General features: G+C 40.9%; 1 protein-coding gene across 6 annotated transcripts in view; it reads right to left on the bottom strand.

Moving 5' to 3' along the window:
• Nucleotides 1-26,264, bottom strand: part of RAB2A (RAB2A, member RAS oncogene family) — a 41,832-nt gene extending 15,568 nt beyond the window's left edge. The window contains exons 1-5 of one of the 6 annotated variants that reach the window (XM_084281238.1): nucleotides 26,168-26,264; nucleotides 17,018-17,089; nucleotides 13,419-13,486; nucleotides 3,082-3,164; nucleotides 2,536-2,628 (exon numbers count right to left, since the gene is read on the bottom strand). In XM_084281238.1, the coding sequence (XP_084137364.1) occupies nucleotides 2,536-2,628; nucleotides 3,082-3,164; nucleotides 13,419-13,486; nucleotides 17,018-17,089; nucleotides 26,168-26,213 (362 nt within the window). In that variant the 5' untranslated portion in view covers nucleotides 26,214-26,264. Of the gene's footprint in view, nucleotides 1-2,535; nucleotides 2,629-3,081; nucleotides 3,165-13,418; nucleotides 13,487-15,416; nucleotides 15,595-17,017; nucleotides 17,090-17,227; nucleotides 17,297-18,136; nucleotides 18,160-18,931; nucleotides 19,039-20,893; nucleotides 21,061-26,167 lie in introns of those variants that run through there. The other 5 variants (XM_084281240.1, XM_084281239.1, XM_084281243.1 and 2 more) reach the window with 5 other exon arrangements.
• Nucleotides 26,265-26,972: the final 708 nt, after the last annotated feature.

Below are 26,972 nucleotides of genomic sequence, written 5' to 3'. Positions count from 1 at the left end.
GTTAAAAATACAGTGATACACAGTTTCTGTCCTTCTTTCTAAATATATTACATTCTGAACAATATAATGCTGTATTTTTTAATATAATTTTATATATATAATTTGTCTTTAAATTATGCATGTAAACACACACTTTCATATATACAAATTCAAATTAAACAGCATGCAAATACAGAGGTTTAATTTATAGCCAGAGTGCTAGTAAGACATTTAATACTGGGCTGCCACTCTTGCAATTACACACATATGAAACAGAAATCATACTCACTTGGCATCTATTTTGCAGCAAAGTAGGTTATTGTTGTTTTTACAACTATACGCTAACTCAGATAAGTAATAGAGTCAAGATAATTCAGTACGTCATTTGAACATAGAGCATTTGAGATAAGGATACAAAAAATGTCTTCTCATAGAAAAAAATAAGTTGATGTTAATTTTATGTAAGCATTCCCAGTATCTCAGTCTCAGACTTAAGATAACATAAACAAGGTGCTCTTTCTCATGTCCCCGAGGTAGCTGTTTGACGTTGTATTTTTGAACTTGAACTTCATTGCTACTACCACGCTACACTCCAAAATATCTTATCTAAAGCTTGATTCACTACAGTGTTATCTCCATGATAAAATAGAAATAAACATCTTTTTTATTTGAAATAGTGCAGCTGCATTGGAAACTGCAATGATAACCCACTCAGTACTCACTACTGATATCTAAACTTATCCATATAAGAGCTTTAACTGCTTCTACTAACCACAGTTGTCTTCCTCTCTCCATACATCCCATTCCAATAATTCGAAGCATTTGGTCTTACTAGATCAATATAGCTATGCTTTGTTCTGGAAAGGAGATCAAGTATAGTATTTGTCATGTTTCAATTCGAGTATACGTAATGTTTTCAAAAAGCAGCTATTATATTTCAGCTTAATTTCTCAATACCCTTCAAATCTTGTATTAAGTTAGTAGTACAATTAATTGTATTGTAAGTGCACTTTCGGGACCTATACAATTTATTCTTTAAAAAATCTTATGCTAGTATATGTGTTCTTCCTTCTATAAGTCTTTAGAGCAGTACACTTTACTGTAAGAGCTCCAGTAACATTCTTTTGGTATAATGCAGTGCAAACGAAGGAGTTTCCTTCCCATTCTCCTCTTTGAGGCTTGAAAAGAATACCCTTTAAAAAGCTTCTTAAAGAACTTTTGCTTCCTGTGGCACCACAATCTGCAACTTAGAATACATAATCTAAGTAAATTTATTGTGTGAATAAACCCTAGTTTAACTGGGATAATTACTGAACTTGCTGCAAGTAGCATATTATATAACATACAACCACATGGTATATAGTCTGCAAGACATCAAAATTTACTTTGCTTTAACAGCTAAGAATAATCAGGAATAATTACAGATGTCTTAACTAAGTATACGAATTTACACAGTATTTTCTGAAAAAAAAAAAAAAAAACAAAAACAAAAACAAAAACCAGTGCACGTTATTTCTGTGCCACTTCTTTACTCACATAAGCATAAAAAAAATGTTGGTCATTGCTTTAATGGGCTTACCAAATCTTCATTTAATAAATTAGATTACCTTTTGTAACAATTTGTGAAGACTATGCTTATCACATCCCTCTACTAAAAAGAGCTCTGCTAGTCATTTTCCATATTTTAAATAAAAATGTGGGTAAGCTTCATAATCATTTATTGCTTAATGGGATTTTTTGGAGGAAGGATGGCGGCAAATACAGGGAAAAGAAGTGGAAGGAACGGGAGAAAAAAAGAATGAAACAAGAGGTGAACAGGCCAAACTAGACTGTATTTACTACAAGGCTGTTTCTCAGCAGCATCTAAAAGTGATCCAGCTGTTCTTTAAAATTCAGGGGACAAGCATACTGTTACTTCAACTGGCATCTTTACCTTCAAGAATTTCATGGAGACAAGCTAATGTCATTCAGGTAAAGGCTCACAACTAATGGGTTATTAAGTTCTGAGATGATGCTTTTGATATTAAAAAAAAAAAAAAAAAGTCTCAGCATCAATAGGGAACTATTTTAGAACTCTGGACACTCTAGCAGATGAAAAGGCCAAGTAGATAATCGTTTCTAAGTTTGGTAACAAACTTCCAAACCTTTTGAAGTTGTATCACTTAGTGTCTAAGAGCTGCCTGAACTCACAAGGAAATGGTTAAAAACCATTCTCTGACCACACTCCTAGCTGAAACAGACAGAACATAAAGTAGGCTTGAAGTTCAGAAGCATCTCATGTAATTATTGAGGTATGCAAGTTTTATATTTCGTAAACATTTTGAAGTGAATCCAGTAGTATGGGCTTCACTTTGTTTAATGACATTTTCTCTGCTGTCATTCTTAACCAAAAATGCAAACCACTTTAGAACACCTAAATTAGGAGCCATACTCCCTTTTTAAGGGACAGATCTAGGTGCTAACTTATGGAATCACCATTTAGAAAGAAAAAAGGTAATGAAAAAAACAAGCTTTAAATCTCTAGTATCTACAAAATCATGACTGATTGAATTTTACCTTTTATTTCCAATAAGCATTATAACCATGTTGGAATTGGAATGTTGACGAGCATCTTCTAACCAGGTTGTCAAGTGGTTGAAAGTGTCCCTCCTGAGTATGGAAGAGAATGAAAATTAAAAGCATTTATTTATTTATTTTCCCTCTCCAGATTGGTACTTCAGTAAAAAGTTCGCTACAGTGAAAGAAAAAATACAGTTCGTGGTAATAAAACCACAAGAAAAGAATTCATGAAATACTTTAAGGTCTTTCTCAATAAAGGTAATTCAGAGGTTCATGGTCAAAGAGTTTACAAAAATATTTTGACTCATTCTTCCAAAGAGTTTACATATACTTTTTCTCAACCATTATACTGAGAAAATTTGAAGTATTTATATACTAAACATAGGCTGTATCTTGATTTTGAGCACATAATGAACATGGTAAAACATCAGATTGCACCTATTTATAAAAATGCTAAATTAGACATTTTTACACTGTAGAACTGTACTGTGATATACAGAAAAGACAATTTTAAACCAGTTATAACTTCCTCCACGTTCTCACCTTGTTATGTCATACACTAGTAAAGCCCCTGCTGCCCCTCTGTAGTATGACCTTGTAATGGAACGGAAGGACTCCTGTCCTGCCTGTAGAAGACAAAGTTGCATTATTTCGTGTCTCACATTTATGTTTTCTTGCTAAAAATTTACTACTTTTGAGAGGGCAAGAAGGTGTATGGAGGGGAAATCAGAGCGGGGACAACTGGGGACAAAGTCTCTTACACGGGCAAAAGAAGGCACATAATGAGAAGACACCAACTACAGCACAGCGCTGTTAAAAAAAAATCGGAACAAGACCTCTAAACCTTTTTTGGCAATCCCTGACAACCCAATTTACTGAATGGCTTCACAATACATGAATCATTATTAGAGCACAGAATGGACTCCTAGCAACTAAGCTCTGAAGACAAATTTGAAAGGAAGCAAATAACCCAGAGCTTCACATTTGAATTCAATAACCCGCTCCCTGGGGCAGCTGTTGACACTAGAATAAATAAAGCCCATTGTAAATAAATGATGAATGACATCTTTACGCCCACCATCTGCTGGTGTAAAGGTTGTTGGAAGGCCAAGGATGCAGATTTTATCCGTTATATCATAAACTGCAGCCAGCTTTCAACAGTCTTCAGATGGAATTCTTTCAGTAATCATTTTATTATGAAAAAACAGAAAACTGTTCTGAATTCAATTTTACACAATTCTGCTCCACAGTTAATCAATTTCCCCTGTACTTGATAAATAACGTGTGTCAAACAGCTACAGGATGCAAGAGTCATCTTCATATTCACTGGTGAAAAACTTCATATATTAGATAAATTAGACAGTTCTTATAGGAAAATATTCCGTAGAAATCTCAGCACTTAAAAGAACATGCTCATCAACTTACACTTTAATCACCTTCAAACAACCCACAGCTGTTTTGAGTCTTCTTTAACTCAGAAGAGAGATCTCTCACTAACATGCAACATCAAAACAAAACAAACTTTTGCATTTATAAAAATGCTTTTGGGGAGAGCAGTTAGAACACAGTTTACGTGGATAAAGACCACTTAAAGGGCAGAGGTATAACCTTTTCTTCCCATATAAAAAAAAAAAAGTAAAGCCCTGAAAAAAATGTATTAATAGTTATAGATCTTGAGTTCCTCATGCTCATGTTTTTCAGAAGTGCTACCTAGCACCTGAAAGTTGTTAGAATAAATGCTTACTTTAGTGCTAACAGAAGCTTTAGCTGAATTCAAAGATAGAACAGTACATGATTAAGAAATAATAATGCTGAAAAAAGAGCATACACAGTAAGATAGTTATCTGCACAGCTATAGGAAATCACTCTAATTTAAAACCATGAAAAACAAGAATGAAATATTTATCAAACACAAGCTATGTTTCAGCCAGACCTACAGAATTCGCATACAGAGAACTTTCTCTTCCCATAGTCACTGTACTTTTCTTAGTATAAGGTCCTCTTGAATTCAAGAACTTGATCTAGATTCTGCTACTGAAGAGTAACACTGGCACAACACATTTCTATGTGCTCAGTCTTCAGAAATCATCCTGTTACTCCAGTTGAAGAAAGCACTTTGTATTGAAACCGCTGAATGTATTTTCTGTCATTTGTAACTTTTCTCAGTGGAGTGACTAAGACAATAAGAACACACTTGCACATGCACTTGGCCAGAAGTCCCAGCCCATTTTTACAGAAACTAAAGTAACAAAAAACAGAGTCCACTAAAGCACACCAAGGAATAACCAAACAAAAACATACAAAACACCTAGTGTTTAGCTCAATACCAGGTTTCCTAGCCAGGAGCTCCAAAAAGGTCTACCTTTTTGTCTTGACATGGTGACTAGCTCAAGTGCATGGTAGATGCCTGAGACATTTATTACCCAGTTAAGAGGAAAATAAGTTCCTATCACCAATGTGTTCTACATATTGCCAAAAATCATGTGTTATTTGGACATAGCCCACCACATTAAGATTGCCTATTTCACCTTCTTAAATTACACTGTGTCACATCAAATTGTTTGTTCTCCACAGCAAACAATTCCAAGTCAACCATAATCGCCAAAGGTTCTACCAGTTCTTAGAAGAATGTAAGAATTGAGCTCTTAGAAGAATAACTTCCTTACAAAAGTTTGGTACCTATAATGTGAAAATACCGTAATATTATTTAATGTTTTTTACTTGCCTATGATGGAGTTTCCTAAGTATCATTGCTTCCTGAAGGAAAGGCTGAGAAAAGGTTGGAAAACGTTACCCTGTCTTCCCCAAAAAAGATACAATTTTCCATTTAGCAAGAATGAATTTGTGTTTAGTATATGAAGACAACAGAAACTGAAGCCCCTTTCATTCTAAGCAGAAGAAAACAGTTTCAGTAGAGAAACTCTATGATGTAACTTATAAAATAATAAGAACATTTATTTTTGAAACAGACAGTAAGTTACATATCAATCTCAATGAGAGAACTATAAGGTCAGAATAGCTGGGTTAGGCTTGTAGAAGAGATTCCCTGCTTTTTTCTTTTTAATGTCATTATTACTTGAACTTTACACCTGCTTGCTCTTTTTCCTACTACTCCCCTTATTTCAAGGCAGGCAAATACAAAACACAGACGTGTGTTTTGCAGGCCAGGCAGGATGGGGCCTTGGCCTTCGACAACCTGATCCAGTGGGTGGCATCCCTGCCCAAGACAGAGGGGCTGGAACTAGATGATCTTTGAGGTCCCTTCCAACCCAAGCCATTCTATGATTCTCTGATTCTATGATTTTAAGTGTAGACTATTACTTCAAAGCATAGTAATTATTATTTCTTTAATAATTGTTTTTCAGTACAAGTATATTACAGTTGTACTTCATCGGTCTTGGAAACAGAGACCAAATAAAGTTTAGCTACTTGCTCAAGCAGCAATGGATACAACTAGCAGTGAGGAAGCTCAATATAAAACCAAAACCAGGTTTGATATTAGAGAAAAGCACTATATGCTGTGAAGTGGTATTAACAGTATGTTCAGCATCTTCTCCATTCTCCCCTAAAATATAGCATTTTTTTCACTTCCACATTAAAAGGAAATTCCAGATTTCTCCTCCTTTTTCCCCACATCATGTTTGAAATGGGAAGGGACCACTGGCAGTGATCTGCTCTGCCCCCCCCCAGCTCAAGCAGGGACACTTAGAGTAAGTTGCCCACAACCACTTGTGGCAAGTTGCCACACAGTTGCACCACTGAGCAGAGCCTGGCTCCGTCCTCTTCACACCTTCCTTCAGGTATCTAGAGACACTGGTGAGATCCCCTGGCACCTTCTCTTCTCTCCTCCAGGCTGAGCAGTCCCAGCTCTCAGCCTCACCTCACAGGAGAGGTGCTCCAGCCCCTCTTCACCATCTTGTGGCCCTTCACTGGAATCTCTTCCCTATGCTCAGGTCTCTCCTGCAATGGGGGCCCAGAACAGGACAGAGCACTCCAGGTGGGACCTCTTCAGTGCTGCGGGGAGGAATCACCTCCTTCAACCTGCTGGCAACACTAAATAAGTAATTTAATAGCTGTGTCAGGAATCAACTCAGCAACATATGCCAGAGACTTGAACGAGGGAGTGATTGGGGGCAGGGGGACAGTAGGGGAAAAGTAGTAGTGACGGTAGCCACAAAATAAATGCTAAACAAGCTATTTCTCAAGGCCATATTACATCTAATAGAGATAACACAAGACTTTGGTCTCAGGCCATGTCAGGTTATACCCACTTTTGGAGTTACACAGAATTTCAGAGGAAGTGGGAAGATGGAGATTCTTTTTGGTAACAGCTAGAATACAGCAACTATTTCACGTGTAAACACCTCAGCTCAGATGGTGCAGCCTACAGGGACCAATGCTCAGATACTGAAGAGGCCTGAACATGCCTCCTTTCTCTTCAGGGGCAGGTGCTAGTTCTGACATGAGTAGTTCACCAAAAACGAGAAAAGGCGGGCCTCTGATAAACAAGTGGGGCTTTAAGCATTAAAAAAACACTCCATTTGTCTTCTGGACCAAAAGCTTTTAGAATTCACATCATATAAGCTTTTAGAATTCACATCATATTGGCTAATGAATAAAAACTTCCTGAAGGAGACTTAAATAGTCATAGTTGGAGTTAAATGTCTTCAAAATAGTACTAAAAATCTTCATCCTTGCATAAACTGTACAACTCTGTGGATATATTCCATGCTCTTCTCAAAATACACTTCTGTGTATAGATCAAAATGCAACTCCTAAACAATGACGTAAACAGAACACAAAAGCATCATCCATCACCTTAGGTCATAAGGTACAGAGATTCAGGGCCTGTGCTAAAGCTTTCATGAACTTTTAAGCCATGTAACCATGTTGCAGTTGACATATCTGTAGCACATCAGAGAAAAGACTCCGAGTGTTACTTTTTCTATAGGACACTGCAATAGCATTTCCAAGGGTGCAATGTAATCAGGTAGGGTTCAGTTGCAAAATGTACAGACACGCCTTTGCTACCAGAAAGCGTTCCTTAAAAGATCCTGAATTGCACATCTTTGAATCTATAAACTGAGAAAACATTAAGAAGAGCTATGATGCAGTAGAAAAAGTGTGTAGGTAATGCAACAGAATCCTCACCAGCATGTCTCCCTGGAAAACAGGCCATCAATTTTACTGAATTCGCCATTTCCAATGGTGAAGTATTTGGAAAGTTTCTTTAAGAACAAAATTTTTGAGTACATCGCAGAATGTCTTCAATGTATGAGAAGACTAATAGTTTTTATTGTATACCTTATAGTACACACCTGCATGAAAAATGAAAAACTACCATGTACCGTATAGCTAGTAGCTGCAGATACCTTTTATAAGTCGCTTGTTTGTGTGGTGTGTTCATACCCAGTGACAGAACGTCTCTTTCACTTTGAGAATTATTGCTCATTTAAACTAGTTTATGGTTTCCTAAGCTGTACAGGAAACGGACATCTAAGAAACAAGCAGTTCACACAAGCGTCAGACTACTTATGACAACTGCCAGTTGGGAACAGCTACAAGAAGTTGATCCCTGGAACAAAATGTTCCAGAAAGAGAGAAGTGCAATACACACTCTTGAGTGTAGTTTTGAAAGTTATAAATAAGTTAATAGCCTTTTAGTCACATGGCAACTTGTTGATATAAATGCAATAATGTCTTGAAGTCATGTGTCTCACTCTGGAACAAGAATTTTCAAGTCACTTACTAGCATTAGTACAAGAAATAGGCACAAAGGTAGTATAAAAACAAGAACACCACCCTGCTGCCTTCCAACAAAAATGTTCCGTAGGAAGATCCTCCTGTAGAAGAGACAGAACTAAAAGACACTTATGAAGATGAATTCATAACTTTTAAAAGTGTCAGAGTTTACATGGAGAATTCAGCCAAGTTACATGTTGCTTCAGAACAACCCTGTCAGCAACCTATTAAGAACTGAAATTTCAAGGGGAATAAAGATGCCCAAGGGTGCAACTGTACATACATACAAATGCAGATCGTCTGTACATACGCCTTTCCTTTCTGATGCTGTTGAATGCATTCAATTTAGACATCCAAAGCAATTCCCAACACACCAACAGAAACAGAAAGCTTCAGCCCTCCATTATTAGAAGTACCCTCATGAATTATTTCAGTTTATAAATATATTTGAAACCTTTAAGTAACTATCCTCACTAGAACTCAAGTTTCATTGCAGACAAAAGGAAGGATTAGCTCTTCTCCCATCTCAGGCATTATTCTAAGCAAGATCTTCCTCTGTTATTGTGGATAGCTGCAGAGGAGTCAGAAAGAAAAAGTGAGAAAATAAAATACCAATATAGTATTTCAATAACCACACACATTTAAGCACATTACAAAGGTTTAGGATCACTAAGCTAGAAGGTAGATCAGATTACCTTGGTTTCCTGAATTGCTATCACGGATGTGAACAATAACTTAGCAACTGGCACTGAGGTTCAGATGATGGCGCTAATTACACAAACCGCAATGACATCCAAATGGACAAATTCCCCCCATGCTCTAACTACCAAAGTGAGTAGAAAATGTCATAAGGTAGACCATTAACAAGACAGGCTGGGTGGGAGCAGGGGAGAAAGGCGCTCAACCCTGACGATTTTCAGTCTCACTAAGATGAAATGAATATTCATTTAGTGCATTAAGAGAACTTTACTTGGTTCTACTAGACCCAAGGTATTCACAAATACATTAAGGATAACTGACTTTCCAAAAAGGATTGGTATGGTCTGAATATCTGAAAGCAGATAGAGGTGTCATACCATAGCGTCAGTAAGCCTTCAACAATTATGCTTTCCATCTTGCATAAGCACACTTGTGCAAGCTCTCACTTACTTAAAAAAAAAAAAGTCAATTTAGTTGGAGATATCACTTGTATGGAAACAAAGAAAGTATTTGAAATTAGCCTATAAGGTTTCAGATATTTCTTTAACAAATGATAAAGGCAAGGTTGTTCTTGTTGTTTATTTAAACATTGACTTACTATCTAAAACTGCTATCCCCCACATCTGTAAAAACTCAAGAAGAAAACTGTAAGAACAAAGTTTATTTTTAATACACCATATAAATGCAAGAGTAAAGCATAAGAGTGAATAAAATAAACTTCTGATGACAGATTTCCATGAAATGAAACAGAAATATTGGAATGTATCACAGGATACATTTCAGTACAAACACATAGGAAAAAAAAAAATCTCATTCATAACAATTTAGTCTAGAAAACAAATAGTATTGCTCAGTATCATCACTGATCTCTTCCCCTGCAGCATCTCAGAGAACTTCAATTCCCTCTTTCAACTGCTGTTTATTTTTGCTCGTCAACAATGACTTTTTAGTAACAATAAATACAAGACAGAACAGCCCCCTCAACAACTAAATGAAGGATACTGACTCAGCCTGGTAACAAGCCCAGTACTCTTCAACAAAGAAGTTTTTTCTGGGGAGAAGTGATTTTTTTTTTTTTTTATATTTCTTATTTTTTTTATATTTCTTCTACTGCCACAAGACAAACAACCTTTATCTACACAGCTTCTTTAAACCCAAGAAGATTAATAGCTCCCAGAATGGTTATTTTGGTCCTTACCAGCTTCTACAGAAGACTTCTAGTTCCCTAGGAGGGGATGATGGCAACTGACAGCGGCTCAAATATCAGACAAAAGAGAAGCTAAGCTACTTATACTAGGAAATTATCAATTAACCACTTCTGAAAAAAAGTATTTCTCTGTCTACACAAGTAAAGAAAATCATTACTAAGATAAAAATCACAGCAAACATAATCCAGAGGCTACAACAGACAAGACAAATGAATCATTTGGTCCAATACCTGCACTACCTTTGGCCTGACCTAAAAGCATCCGGAAGCGAAGTGAAATCCAAGGAGTCACAGACCTAAGCACCTCGGCAGGGCACAGCACACAGAGCAGCAAGCTTGCAGGACCTGGTGGTAGGGAGAGCCTGTCCAAGAGCAGCCTACAGCTGGGAGACGATGAAGGGACGCAGTGTTTTGCTGGTCCAGACATATGAACAGGAGTAGTACTGAGGTACCACAACAGCTATTGCTAAGTACACAATGCCCATGCTGATTATCTTTCATGGAAGTTTGGTTTTTTTTTTTCATTATTTTTTATTTTACTTCAGACTAGTTTTACTAGACTATCAGCCCACAGGAACAAACACTGGACTACAATTGTTAATGGGCACGCATACATTCCTGGAGCATATCTTACAGTTTGGCCTCATCCAAAAGGAATTCAGTTTGTGTACTCCCACGTGAAATCCAGAGCGCAGTAAGCAGAGCTGCTTGCTTTCTGTAGCCCGACTCCTGAATCAAACTAAGATGCTAATGAAAGAGTCAAATATTCTGGAGTTATGACATGAAAAGAACACAAAAACACATGTCACTGACACACAACAGCATTAACTTCAGCTGTCCCTCTCTAAGTTAACCTTCAGTGAGGTATCCTGCAGCTTCCATATACTCCCATGACTGAGATGAACACCTTGTCTTGTTGAGGACAACAAACCAATCACCCTGGCACCGACCCCTCTGGCAAAAAAAAATATCAAAATTTAAACGTTTGATTTTCTAACAAAAGCAAATCTATATTCATTGCTAACCATTGGAAACAAACTGAATCTAACTCTCTATTTCTTATGCCTCTGCTCAAGGTGCTTCCCATTCAGCAGTGGTTTAAAAGGAGGTATATAAGATTAGGACTAAATCAGAGATGTGCTGCTGTTGCTGCGTCTCAAGAAGTACCAACTAGAAACATAAATGCTTCAAGCGTTTGCCAGGCTGTATGTGTAAAATGAATTTTATCAAACAGAAATTGTTTTATCTTAATAAATATGGAGATAACACCAGCAACAGCTAGTAACTTTTGCTAACAAAAAAAATCCAGTAAATGCTCAACCTGGATAAACAACACAGACACAGCAACCTTGGTCATCATGGACATATCTGTGTACCTCAGCACTTGTATATAAAATATGTTAAGAAATATAATGAGGTATATTTCATGATCTTACTATTTCATCAACTCCTTTGCACCTATGCATATCTAAATTTCACTGGCTCAATTCTGTTCTTACAATCCAAGACTGGATTAAACTATTTACCCTGTGTTTTTGAAATCAGATTGCATACAGTTAGCATATTGGCTGTAGTTAAAATTTTAAGTCGCTCATGGCTTACATCTTATAAATTATTAACAACAAGTGCACAATCTACTAAGAGCATATGAAAGCTTTCAATGAGTATTTTTAATGTATGTATGATATTAGTTAAGAATCTAGCCAGATAAAGTCCAGGCCTAAAATAATTTATAATTTATAATAAAGACCAGCTCCATTGAAGTTTTAGCTACTGGACTCTTTGCATGCACACAAGGAGCCAAACTGTGAAGAGCTACTGAATCAGAACACAAAGGAAAACACAGTCTACTCATAAACATATGAAGTTCACTCACATTCAGGGAACAGATAATAGCACATCAACAAAAACAGTCTGAAAGACAGGGAAATACAGCAGCTGCATTGGCAGTCAAATTAGTAACTTTTTCTGCAGAGAATCTGTCAATTTTAGGAAACAAGGATCAATACAGATTTGCCCTCACATGGTTGTGCTACATACTAAAATTCTGCTCCTGAAGCTTCTGTTTTTGTTGAGATTTGCTTGTCTTTTGAACTTATAAATTATCAGCTACCTTGGTAGTTAGCAATCTGCAACTGTATTAGTAAAAATGCCTGGGCTTAGAAAAAGCCTGAAGCAAGCACAATCTGACCATGCTCATTTATACCTTGGACAACTTCCAAGGAGGCACAGACGTTAGATGCCATTTCAAATTATGAACTTGTTAAATAAATAAGGCACATTAGACTATGAAGTTAGCTGAAATACTGCATTTGTTTACATTTTTATATATACATGTATGTACAAATATATCTCCCTTCATTGACTTGCTACACCACAAAGAGCACAAGCACGAGGCTACAGCTGTTTCTCTATCTGTCTGTTTCTAAAAGTATCCTAAAATGCTTTAGGAAGAGGAAACAGGACTGTGCCTTATGAAACAGTCAAGCATATTAGGAAGACAAAGCTATTGGTACAGGCACTGTAGAGATGCTGCACCACAACAAGCACAAAGGCTGACTGCTCTGTGGTAAGAGCAACCTACAAGAAGAAAACACCTGACTTTGCATTCTTAAATCTGCACCCCTCAAAAAGTAAAAGTCTTTGGGCTTTTTTGGAAGGCTTTCTGAAACTTTATTCCTTTCCCAATCCTTTAATTGTCCAAGTATTGACTATATTCATGATTTGAATGAACTTGAGTTCGTCTTTTACAAAAAGACAGAGCAGCATCTTTTATCCTACACCAAAAACGCAAACACCTCCTCAAGAGAGCTCTTGATTAAAACTAGTAGACATACCACAATTCCCCAACACGAAGTTATATTAACCAGGCCTTGCATGAACACAGAGATAGGCTACACAGAAAAATGTAAGTTCTTAATAATGTAACAACTTTTTTTTTTCCTTCAAAGTAGAGTAGCATTAATTCCAGTCATAAATCTGACAAAGAATTACTTCAGGAAGTTGAGTTACCATGTAAGCAACAGAAATTTGCACTGCTAGATGAGTATATTGCATCAAAAAAGGAAGATTTTAAGCAAGTTTTTGATCTTCAGTGAAACTAAAGAAAGCTGCAAGACAAAGCAAAAATACATATTCTCACATGGGTGCAGATCACGGAGAGCTTAAGCAAAACATCAGAAGAGAAAGTTAGTGGAGCCATGTTGCTTAAACAATTTGTTTTATTACTTACCGTATCCCATATCTGAAGCTTTATCTGTTTTCCATCGATAGTTATCATTCGAGCCCCAAATTCTACACCTAAATAGATTTTCCAAAAGGATACGTTATCAGCATGTATCAGAAAGAAGAATGTTTCCTACAAGCACAATACTGAACTAGCTTAAACTCATGTTCTTGCTTTCATAGTAGTCGACAGTCTTTTACCATTTGCTTTTAATTTTCTAGCTGCTTTAAAGAGCTAAAAAGTTTTCTAGAAAGAAGATTGTAACTTTTCAACGGCTTTACAAATAAGCTAATTAGAAAAAGTGCAAAGGAGGTATTTCCTACAGAGCTTTCCAAACGATTTAGCAGTTCTAGCTTAGAGGAAAAAAAACCTTTGCTTGGGTACTCACAGGAAATTGAACAGAGTCACCATTATTTTTAACATTCTACCAAGTGTTAGTTTGCTGAAGGCCGTTTACAAGAAATTAAACCTACAATTCTTTATCAGTAGCATATTAAGTGATCATACAAATGTCACCTACAAGATAAATTCTATGACTGTATTAATTAGAATTCATCTGCCCTTATGAAAAAAAATAAGTGCTTCCAATAATCTCGCTAAAGATCAAATTTAATAACTGAAAGAACTTCCTAACAAAAAAATGAATTTCTTCAGTGGAAAAATCAGCCTTTTTTTTTTTTTTTATCTGTTTTATAAAGCAATTTTATGATCAATAACAGTAAATTAAGCATAATTTCCAGGCTATTACTACAGTAGTTAAAATCTGGCAAAGGCCTAGAGGTAGTGGACATATTTATAAGGCTTAACATAGATTCCATTAAGCTACGCTTCACATATCCATTATTTCAGCAAAAAAGATCTGGTAGCTTAAGTTTTGTCTAAAACCAGTAACTGCCTAGACCGAAGTCTTCAATCAAATTAGTTAGCCCCGATTTTGAAGTATTCCAAGCATCTCTTCAAAAGCTTGTTGAGGAGATTGTGAGGGCAGAGTTGCTTTCTGCCCAAGTAATGACTTCTGGAAGTGGGGAAGGGAGAAGCAGGGAGAAACCTCAAATCGTTCTCCCCCAGATTACTGCAGTCAAGTAAAAGCTGTGGGCCAAAGAACACTCTGCTCCCTTTAGCATCCAAATTATGTGCAAAATAAAGGCAGGGAGGGGCAGGCATAGAACGGAGGGAGAAAGGGGATGGCAGTGCTCTGGTGTTGATTGCAACACCTGAGACAGCCCAAGGTCCTTCCACAAGTGCCACCATCACAGGTATTATTCAGTCCCAAAACACAGATACAGAGCTGCTGATTTAAATCCAACAATCTTCCTAAATATTTAGTTTCTACATACAACCTCACAGAAAAATTAAAAGAACGTTTGTTCTCTTCAAGAAGGAACAGAAGCTGTTGAGCTTTGCAGTTAAGGGTATGTCCTGAGCACAACGGTCACAGAAAACAGAAGCTTACAGGTGTTCTTGCGACCCCTATCTGTCCACAAATATCATGGTTTAGCTTTGCTTTGTTTGTCTGTTAGCTGCACCAAGCATCTTCTCTCTCCTCCAACACTTTTAACAACAGCTACTTCCATTCCCCAACTATACAGAGATAGCTGTTGTGTTGGAAGTTCTTAAGAGTCTCCTATTAATTACACATAATTCTGAATGGGGCTAGAAGACAGGAAACAGATACTTTTCTCTCATTTTTATTTTTGTTTTCATTAAAGGTAATCTCTCTCTCTGAAGTTAACAAAATTTTAGGCTAGTTATACTAAACTTTTAGGTTGAATTTTGCACACTTGAAGTATCTTTTCTGTGTCAAATTTTAGTTTCAATTCTCTTTTTTCTGAGTTGCTTGCTGGCAGCAGGAATGGAAACTGCACTCCCACCTGTTAAAATCATTCTACTATATCAATAAAAGTTAGTCTATGTAACACTTTATTTTTTTTTTAAATCTACAGATTCTCAGAAGTTTAAACATCATCAGCTGGAAGCACATTAGTTAACCTTAACCCATCCTACCTCACCCTTCATGGGCATTCCTATCACTGTGAAACAATGTTCTTTCTTTATCTCTGTCCTTGTAAATCCGTTGGGGGTAGGCGAGAGAAGTATTCTAGCCAAAACACACACGTGCCCTATCAGCAAAGCGAAAGGAAGCTCCCAGGCAAGACCTTTTCTTCTCCCTTCCCAGCCACTTCCCTGCTTTGTTCCTACACCACTCGCTGCACTGCTATCTAGGTTCACCTCCTCATCCCACTCCCTTCAGTATCTGCTCCCAGATTTTAGCTAGCTAGATGCCAGCCAAAGAACTCATGCTACAACCCTCCTGCTGAGGTGAAGCTGTTTCCCACAGCATATCAAGTTGCTGAGGAGCAGGAATATGTGACAGACTGCCACAGGCATAAGTGATATATAAGGTGTCATATATTTGGCAGGCCTAAAGAAGAAGAGATGATAGTAAGTCATACCTCCTTAAGAGAATTCAGGCTCTTTATTCAGCCAGCCTACCTGCTGTCAAGACCTCAGAAATACTTGAAAACCAATGTTAACCTTATAATTTGAATTGTATCAGATAGCCACACACATGGTGCGGGAGAACTGCCAAGTGAGAAAAGGAAGCCATAACCAAACAACCCGATATGTTCTGTTACATGAAGAATATTTACGTCTGAAGTGTCTATTTTAGAACTCCTGAACACAGGAAGCCTACCTATTTCCACAAGCTAAGCAGAGACTAGGGATACATTTTGTGCAAGGCTCAGCACGATTAGAGGGATAGTTTAATAGGTTCCTTGAAATAACATCACGAAGTTCAAAGGTTCTGCAAACTTACTGGAGGCTAGAGTCTGTTATGCTTGACACTGAAACTGATCTGAAGACTAAGCTTGCCCACAGTCCTACACACTATTCCTCATACTTTATGTGGAAATATAAAAGTTCATATAATTTACTGTAGTCAGATCAGAGGCAATGCATTTGGACAGCATTTCTGCATTTCCCGTGGTATGAATATCAAATTTTACCTAACACAAACGGTCCTGATTCAATTGAGAAATTATGAAAAAACAAAACACTTTTCCCTTCCAAACAGCAGAAGGAATGCACATCAATCCTTCTCTATCCAGAAGTTATTCTTTCCAAATAGCAGATGTGTTTATTCATCTTTAACTTTCCTTTGGCTTTATCTACTACTTGTGTTCAAGGTTCTTTAGCTAGGCTAACAGTCTGGTCCCTAGTGAAAAGCCTGCTGTTTGCATCACCTTCACTGCATTTCAGGCTTGACCAATTCTGTTTCCATACACAGTTTTTCTGGGCTTTTCTGAAGAGACGATTGAGATAGTTATGAATTTTTAAAAACTGTTTCAGATTCTCTATTATTTTCCTAGTAAGAAGCAGGCCTCTGTTTGGCTTTCTTTGCAAACAAATACTAATCATCTAAAGATTTGCTACTGCATTAATACAGAAAAAAAATCCAACATTAACTCAGCATAAACTCATAAAAGCATGCTGAGATACCCTAGCTGCTTAACACCATTAAAAAAAAAAAAAGGCAAAACAAATCAACCTTAAATATGTTTTAAAACAGCACATTAGCATTGTGGGGAACCAAAGAGACCTACCAATAGTGAGATCATGGACTGGCTGAAACCGCTTGTCTGTGAACTGTAACAATAAACATGATTTCCCAACACCTAAAAAAAAAGAAAGGAAAAAGTTTTAGGCAAGTGCATTAAAAAATCTGTCAAGAACCGACATAGATTAATTTCAGTCAATGTCATATATTGTTTAAAATTCATTACTAGAAGCTGAAAACACCAAATTTCACTCACCCAAGTATATGCAACTTCCACAATACAACAGCTTTAAAAGTTCCAGAAGTATTAAAGCTGAAGCAGTTTTATTTAAACATTGAACTTCTTTTTTTTTTTTTTGAAAAAGTAGTTCTGCCTTTAAAGTTATGTGTATAAAGTGTCCTAACAGACTTTCAAAGGACCATTCCACGTCGCCTCACCACTGTAACTACACGGCTCCCTACCCCTCACAACTCTATGTCCAACTCAGAGGTTTTTACTTTCTGCTAAGCTAATCAGATCCTCAATAACATCTCACACCCTAATTTATCAGGAGAGGCAACAGCAGGCATTGCTTATCTGCTTATGACCATTACGTGCTGCTGCCCACGGGTGCCCCATAGGCCAACAAATAGCTCAGGGAGAACTGGCACCAACTTGGTTCACGTACAACCAGACAGGTAACACACACACACACTGACCCCTCAGACATCCTGATTTCAGACTCAGACAAGTTCTTCCAAGAACAAAGAACATCTTCCAGGCCTGCTCGGTCCAATTTCCTATTTTTAGCCTTTTACAGCACAGCAGGCATACACTTGACTTACATACGTTTAGACTCCAAACTATATCACAAACCATACAATACTGTAGCATCCACATTCCCGCAGTGCTTTATCTGCACAGCAAGATAAGGCTGTTTCAGCCACATATTAAAGGTCAGCAACAGTTGATCAGGAGTGATATATCTAGTAATAAAACAGCAAAAAAAAAAAAAAAAAAAAAAAGGGACAAGAAAAAGAAGACCCATACCGTAAGACACGAGGTATGCATACCAGAGGTTTGCATACGGTGACATTGATCTTGCCTCTACTAACTTCAACATTTCCCAAGTTTTTTTAGTATGGTTTCAGAAGGAAACAAAGCCTACACACTCCTGAGACCAACCTGACAGGTGGGCAGCATTTAAAAGTGAAGAACAGTGGCCAGTTTCAATGTAATCAAGTGCAAGTCTCTCACTGCTGTCAGATCCCACTCTGACATTAATAACCCAAGCGAGGCAGCAATTCCAGCAGCCCAAGCCAGTGGTGCTGCCCCTCCTCTAGTCCCTTCAGCATCACCTGACCAGGAGAGGGACAAAGTGACAAAACAGAACGGGCATAACACAGGGCAGACAAGCATGGGAGTTGGGTCAAATGAGGGAAGAGAAACACAGCAGGCAGCAGATCAACAGCCTAGAGTGGCACAGAACTACAGCCCAAGGCAAAGTTTACAGCGTTGGCCTTATCAGACTTTTCTGGAGCTCTCTGGCTTATGAGAGCAAGCTGTCGCAACAAAAGCGGCTGGAAAACCTGTATAGGTTATGTTGCATCCAGCCTCCCCCCAAAATCAGTGGACATGAAAGTGGAAGAATAGGAAAGAGCGTTGGAGGTAAGAAAATAACAGGGAGAAAGCCAAGCAGAATAGCAGGGCTGGAAGGGCAGAGAACACAAATCTCCAAGGAACCTTCCAATAACAGCAGTTATTGTGCTCACACAGCACTGTTTACATACCGAGATAACTTCTATGCCACCACCACTGAATTACAGCTGCCACAGAACTTAATCACCACCCCACTTACAAAAAAACAACCGCCTATAAATCAATGCAGAAACAGAATGCAGAGTAGCTTTTGCCATTAACCTGAAAAAACAATTTCAGCATCAGTGGATAAAACTGAACCTCAACACTATTAAATATTACCTATGAGAAAAATCTTACGAACATCAGGAAAGATTTCAAAATTAAATCAAAATGACACTTGATTAGGTGTCCCAGCCCCAGCTCTCACGTGGCAATCTGCTATTTCTGCTTCTTGTAAGGCTGGCGACCAGCTCCTTGGTTCAGCTGAACCGGGGCCAGCCCAACCCGGATGACAGACAAGCACAGCTCTTTGACACACGCACAGCCTCAAGCTGGCACAACGTGGCCACGATGCCTGCACCTGTAGTTTCTCACAGCACAGCTTTTAGGAGCAGACCGATGGGTTCACACAACAGAAACCAAAGAAATGCACCAGCTTCTGTTCAGTGCCATTCCTGGTACTTCTGAACCTTCCAGCAAAAAAAATCCCTGGCAGTCAGTGAGTGTCGTGCTCTTGATGGCTGAAAAAGTTTCAAAGAGTTGCAAATAAAGCCGCAGCGCCTCTTAAATTTATGCTTTAATCCATTTTTAGATAACGTTCATAAATATTTTATTGCCTACATTTAATAGTAACATTTGTATTCATTTCAGTCTTAACACACTGCACATTTGTTACAGGGCGTTTCTGATGAGAATAGCTTGTGACCCGCACACTCCTGCAGCTCGAGCAGGCTGTGCTATCACAGCCAGCCAGCAATGGGAACTGTACAGGAGCTCCTGAGCAGTTTACTTGTCTTGTGTGACATTAAGATGCTGCAAAGATCAATTCACAGTTGTGTGGCAGCTAATTAAACTGCGTACAAGTGCTTTACACTAACTACACTTGTTGACTCTTGAGCTGTTTACCAGGTACCTCACTCACTCAGCATTGTGAGTCTTAGGCCTGCAATGAAGCAGACACCCTAGGAAGAGAAGTTGAGCATGTCTTACGATACTTGTAGAACACAATAAATAACTCAATCTGTCTCTTTTAACTCATTCTCCATTTTATTAGAGCAGTTGGTTCAGACAAACCTTCCCCAGGAGGAAAAAAAACACAACATAGCATCTTAAAACAAGAAACGAGCAGATCTTGGATACGCTTCACCAACACACACAACAAACAAAAGCTTTTGCTTAGGAGCAAATGAAACCAACAGATCACGTGCTCAGAAGGGCACAGCACGCTTCTTTGTGGGTACCGGTTCCAGGGTCACTCCAGCACTTCTTCTACACCACCATCCAGGTCCTAAGGTGTGCTGCAGTACTGCTTTACCTCTCTCCATCATTTGAAACCATCAGCCTGGGTAGAGCAGCCAGAGCGGCCAAGTGGCAGGGCTAAGCTCTCCCTCCTCACTCAGAAGGTTATGCAGTGAGCTGTATCAAGAAGCTGATCCAGCAGAAAGCCACAGCCACCCAAAATACTAGTATGTGCATGAGTCTAGGGCTAGAAAATAAACAGCAAAGAGAAGGGTTGCTTCTCAAAGAAGTATCCTGAGCTTGTGGCAACTCAAAAAGCAGCCCCAGAACCACAGCACAGGTGATGATGCAGCTAAGCCAGTTAAATGGCTTTTGCCAAGGAAGCAGATGTGGTTCCTTCTCCCCTTCCAGCTCCTGTGATCCCCTCTGTTTTGAGTAACACACGGAAAAGAAAGGGAATAAACTTTTATTTTTCCTTGATCATCTTTCAGCTGCAGTCAGAGGTGCGCTGCTGTCACACAAGGGACATTTCGAGGTTTTTCTTACCACTAAACTCATTTACTCATTTTACAGCCAGAAGGGACTGATCCTCAACAACTGAAACCAAGCTAACCAGGTGCTGTGATCCAGTTCTGCAGCACTGCTGTTTGCCTGAGTGTCTTGGAAAGCTGATCTGTCTCAAAATTAACAATGCCAAAAAAAAAGCAGGGAAGGGAAGGGCTAAGGTCACTTCCTTAGTCGTTCATGTAAGCACTGCTGTATGCCAAGAAAGGTGGCAGAGGAAAAGAAGTGCAGCAGCACTCATCCCAGCTTGGGTACTAAAACTGAACTGTGAAGGCAAACCTCTTCAGTGAAACCGCCAGCTGCCTCTGACGGGCAGGCTCACTTCTTCCCACGCAGTTCCACCTCTTCGCTCAGGATGGCTCTTACACTTCTCTGATCGTACCTGCTACTTGCTTCGTTTGGGTGGTTTTGGTTCAGCTCACAAAGACGATTTGTCTCTCTGAAGGGCTGGAGAAGTACCGATGCTGACAGCTCAGAAGCAGCAGCAGCCCGTAGGCAGGACAAGGAGTGGCAACCAGGTCCGCCCACTTTGGCAGCAGCTGAACACTGGATTAGCTCAGGCACATCACACAACTATTTTTCCCTTGTTGCTTCACAAGAGAGGGTGACCAATGAGCTCACCATGCACAGAGACAAAGTCCTACTCCCCTTTTGGCATCTCACCCAGCCTCCTAGAGCCATTTTTCTCCCTTGAGAGTACTCCAGACTTTGGTAGGCACTTCTCTGGGCCAACGCAGCTGATTCATCCACCCAGTAGAGTGTTAACCCTAAAAGCAGGGACTTTTCTACTGCATGAGTGAGTTGAATCAGCTCATGGTAGAGTATGAAAATTACCCACAAGATAAGGAGAGCCAGACCTCCTCCTCTCACCCATAATCGCCTCTATTGGTTCAGATGCCCACGTAACCAAGGCCCCAATAGCAGCTGAGATGAAACAAGCTTCTGGCTTCTCTTACCTCCCTTAAGAAAACAAAAACAGACCTTCTAATAGGCTAAAGACTGTCTCAAACAACAGGCAAGTCTCAAATAACAGGCCTTAAAACTCAATCAGATTTAAAGCAGATAATTAAATAGTAAAACTGTCACAAGATACAGATCTCTAACCTGGCTTATGAGCTACTTCTAGCTCTTTATGGTGGCCTGCACTGTCCTAGATAGCTTCCAGATGTTTGGTGAGCCCCTGTCGTAGCACAGGCCGCAGCTCCTTCCTCCTTTCCTTCCTTTCCAAAGGCTGTGTCTTTGCGCAACTCAGTGAAGTTGAGCTGCATATTGAGTTGTGTCCGTCAGACACAACCCTGACATCAAACAAACAAAAAATTATTAAAATCAATAGGAAGGAGAGACTACAAAGTTCCCAACTGCTATTTACAGAGCAAAGGGATTTCACATATCAATACGAGCAGGGACAAGAAAGTAAAATAACCTTTGAAAGTGTTCAAACTGGCTACCTGTCTTTGGGAACAGCAACATTGCAAAAATGGCTTTTTAACTCTTTTGAAGATGATTCAGCTTCAATGCTTAAATAAACAAACACTGCTGTAAGTGATTTACAACAATGCATCTGAAGGCAATAATGCAACTTCTCATTTTTATGTAAAACTCAGCAGATTTGCGAACTGGAAGGAGTTTGCAGCTTTACCACTCTGCATTTAGTGTAACAGTACCCAACTGCTACCTCTACAGGCTCTAAAATCAAATAAAATTTATTTCCAAACAGATTTTCTACAGCCTTGTGTAGTTTAATTTTATTAGTGTTCTGGGTGATCACAACAAACTACAATGAAACTAAGATGTACTTATACAGCACCTAATACCTGCACTTTTAGGGATCAAAGCATCATCCATGGCTTCTCAAGGCAAGAGGTAAGTAGCACAGGTCCTGATCCTGTACAAAAAAAGTTCTCAAAATTATCATGAATCATTAATTCCAGCTCCAGCGGGATGAAAACTTGTTTAGTTAAGAACTATTATTATACTCTTGTAGAAAAGAAGGGCAACAGGCTCTTGCCATGCACATTGCCAGCTAATAACAGCTGTCCCAGGACAAAGTGCAGTGGCACTGGAAACATTTCACAAGGAGGACAGAAACCAAAGCCAATTCTATTACTTCATTTGAGAATATCCTAGGCAAGTTAAACAGCTGACTTTCTTGAGCAAAGTAAGCTGTCAGGAGAGTGAGGTCATCCAGCAATCCTACTTTCTCTCATCTTCCCCTAGAAAGCACTTGGAGATATCCTTGGTTTATAGGCAGCAGCTATTTGCTGTAATCAGAAGGCAAGTAAAAGCTCATTACCCAAGAAACTCTGAGGATTGCTGAACTAACACATCGAAGAAGAGAGGAAGACAGACCTGCTTGTGGGAGATGCAGTAACACTGATCACACGCAGACATGTAGATGGAGTACAACTGGCAAGTTACGATGGTGACAAGAAGCCTAACCATTGCGAAACTGGTCTTTCAGGCATGCTAAAGTTTTGTAACAGTCTCTGATGAGAAGAACTAAACATACTCCAGTAACGGAAACCCCTATTTAATGTATTTTAAATACTCTGGGGAAGAAAATCCATCCCTAGCATTTAGAGAGGTCTTATGTATGAGTTTATTCCCATATGGTATTTATTCCCATCACCAGTAATAGAAACATAAAGGAGATTTCACCACCACATAGAAAAACTTGTAAGAAAAATAGAACTTCCAGCCACTAACTGCAAAACCTGGCAATACTCGTGTGCTCTGTTTGCCCTGGCTCAGATCAAAGTCCACCTTGACATCAATCGGTGGCCAAGCGTAGATGGCGTGCTCATCAGCTCTTTGCTGTACAACTCCTACAGGCACCCAAACTGAAAACGATGTTATCAGCCACCCAGGCAAAGGTCTCATGAGAAAACCCCTCAGCAGAACGCCCCATGTGTGCTCCTGAATGCATTTGCAAACTCATATAATGTTTTGGAAATATCCAGACCAGAAGACTGTTCTGGATTAACAGCAGTCAGTGTTCCTTAGTACTTGTATATTTCTCTTAAAGATACCAACAGCTGCTGTCCCACTGACACAATGCAAAAACCATACAGATTTATAACTGGGTTGTTTGAGGACCTGAAAGACAGTCACAGTATTTTAGGTCTCTTCCATAACCAAAAGAAACTTCTCCAACTACAGGGGAAAAATATTTATCACTCTTACAGATATATATATAAAAATATAACAACCACAACAGGATCAGTCCCGTGTTGATAAAGCCACCGTGCCTGAAGTACCAGCAAAAGAAAAAGCCACTGAATGTCAATGAGCAATGATGCAGTGAGGGGACAACATCTCCTGGGCAAGAGGCAGCATTGCACAGCCAGTTTCTGGGGCTGTCCTTTTAAGAAACTGAGACCATACTGAGTTCCCGTGTTTAAGCAGGTGGAAGCATTTGGAATCACAGTACAGAGAAGACACGTGCAGGTATCTTGTATAACTGCAAGTTTTCTTGTTTTGTTTTTGGCTTGCATAACCCACTTTGCTTTGTAGTGCTGGGAAAGAAGAGGAGCTAAATGCTAACATCTGCCCTCGGTTGCTGCCGCCTTACTCTTCTCCTCCAGTTTGTTTACAACTAACTGCTGAGTCACCAAGCAGTTGATCCACTTCCAAAGGCTCTCAATCAAGCTCCAGAGATAGAGATGTCTTCATTGCTACAAAAACTACATGGCATGCAAGGCCGCTGGCACATCCTTACTGGTTGCAATGCTGTGGCAAAACACCGCTGGAGCAGGCGGGGACAGCCCCCATCCATTCTTGATTTCCACCACCAGTGCTGTGAGTTCAACACTCTGAGGCTGAGGAGCAGCAGTAACACCGAAACCAGCACAGACTTTCTGGCAGCAAACAGCGGTGCACAACGTCAGCTGGCTCTTCGGTGCTAGCTGTGTTAGAATACTTAAGGGCTCACAGGAAATTAAAATGAAAGCAAAATCAACTTTCCACTGTTGGCAGGTTTAGTTTGCTTCAAGAACGATCATCGCACTGATTTTAATTAGCTTCTTGCAGCAACTCTGAGCAAAAACTACAGGAACTATAAATAAATAAACCAAAATAGCAAATTTGTGAACTGTTTTCCCTCTGTGTTTCCCTTCTCTACCTTACTATTCCCCTAGTTGGCTCTTAAGCAGCTGAATCAACTTCAGCAGTGACACACATCCCTTCTGCATTTCACATTTCGAGCAACTGAAATGCTGAAGTGCACCATGGACCATTACACTGAGGATGTTTCATTGTAAAAATTTAATCAGTACACGATCAATGTACCAAAGCGATCGTTTGCTGCCCTCTCTACCTCTTTAACAATCAGAGTTTTTGGAGCTGCACCAGAACCGGCCACGTGTTCCAGAGCAGCGTCGCTCTGAGTTCTGCACTACCATTTTGCATCACCCTGGGCAGACGCACTTCTGACTGCTCAGGTAGAATCCCCTGTCCTGTGGTTTGGTGAGCTGCCACCCACCTAAAAACTCAGGAAAAAAAAAACACAAAAACAAACAGGATTTTCAGTTGTCATCTAAAGCCTAATGTTTCCAAGGGGCTCATTAAGACTGTGATACCTCTTAATAGTTATTTGTACTACAGCTTCTACTGCAGCAGCCTAAAAAAGCTCTCAGAGTTTAAATGTAGGTTTAAAAAAAAAATTAAAAACACAACAGTGGCTGCACCCAGTGTATTTAATGACCTCACGTGCAACGCAACTGCAGCGTGTAATTACACCCCAGCATGATTTGGTTCACAGGTATGAAGTGCAATTACGGAGTTACCCCTGGAACAGCAGCACGTGAAACGACAGCTGTCATCAACCCTCCTGAGGAAGGTTTCCTCGTCCAGCTAGGAGGAAAACAACGCGAAGGATGCAGCACCCCCGAGCACCGCAGGTCACTGGGGCAGTCACCTGGCCCTGACAACGCGTTTGGTGTCTGCGAGCATCGCTATGTGGTGCAAACGGGGAAGGGGGGGGGAGGCATACAAGGGGTGAGCAAACGGGTGAGGGAGGGGGAGAGAGACCGCAGGCGCCTCCGGCAGAAACGCCGAACGATGCCTCATTAAACCGGGGAGGACCCGAGGCTTTCAACCACCCCGTTTTAACACCTCCCCCCCCCCGAAGCGGGGCCGCCTCCTCGGGCCGGCAGCGGCGGGGAGGCCGAGGCGGGGCGCTGCCGGCTGCGGGCCCCGCAGTGCCGGCGCCTCCCCCCGCCCCGCCGCCATGTCGCGCTGCCGCAGCCCGCCCTGCCCTGCTCCCCCCCCACCCCCTCCAAATCCCTCCGTTACCCCCCCCAAACCCCCTCCCGGTTGGGCTGCGGGTCCCGGGGCGAGCAAGGGGGCGAGCAGCAGGAGGAGGAGCAGCAGCAGCGCGGGGCCGAGCGGGGGCGGAGGCCGAGGAGCCGCCTCCCTGGCGCGCAGCCGCCACCACGTCGACGCCGCCAGCACTGCGGAAACGGCCGCGGGGCCCGGCCCTCAGCGCCGCTGCCTTCCCCCCCCCCAACCCCTCTCCGTCCCCTCCGCTCCCCGCCGCCGCACGCACGCACTCACCCGTGTCCCCGATGATGATGTACTTGAAGAGGTACGCGTAGGCCATGGCCGCCCAGCTGCCGCCTCGCCCTCTCGCTCGCTGCCCCCCCCGCCCGCCCCTCCCTCGCCTCCCTCCCTCTCTCCCTTTCCTTCCTCCCTCAACCGCCGCCTGGGAGCGGTTGGAAAGGGCAACGGCCGCAACGGCCCCGCGGCGCCGGGCAGCGCGAGAACAATGACAGGCGGCCCGCGGCCCGCAGCCTCCGGCAGCGTCACGCAGCGCCCCGCCCCCCCGCGCCGACCCGGAAGGGCTGCGGGAGGCGCCGCCCGGCTCCGCCCCGCCGGCGGGGCGGGAGGGGCGGGGCGAGCCGGGGGGACACGCCCACTTTGTGGATAACCACGCCCAGTTTTTGTGGATAACCACGCCTATCACACGTTTAACCACGCCCACTTCACAGGTAACCACGCCCCCTATCCGGAAACCACGCCCCTTACGTGGAAAACCACGCCCCTTCTATGTGTGGCCACGCCCCCTATGTCATCGCCCCGCCCCCTGCTGATGGGAGACCTCCCCCTCCCCCCCTCGGAGGCCCTGAGGCGGTTCCCCGCTGTCGCCCCTCAGGGAGGGAGCGGGGTGGGGGTACCTCGCTGTTGGAGTATTTAAATAAAAATAGAATGATGTAAAATAAAAATAGCCGGGTGTAAGGCTGCTCTGAGCTGGGGAAGCTCCTAAACGCAAACACTTAATCAGCCCCGCACAGGGTTGCTTTATCTCACAGAATCATTAGGGTTGGAAAGCCCCCCAAGATCATCAGGTCCAGACACCCCC

Source organism: Netta rufina (assembly GCF_964035555.1).
Source record: "Netta rufina genome assembly, chromosome: 2".
NCBI classification, from domain to species: Eukaryota; Metazoa; Chordata; class Aves; order Anseriformes; family Anatidae; genus Netta; species Netta rufina.
This window is presented reverse-complemented; position numbering and strand designations above follow the sequence as displayed.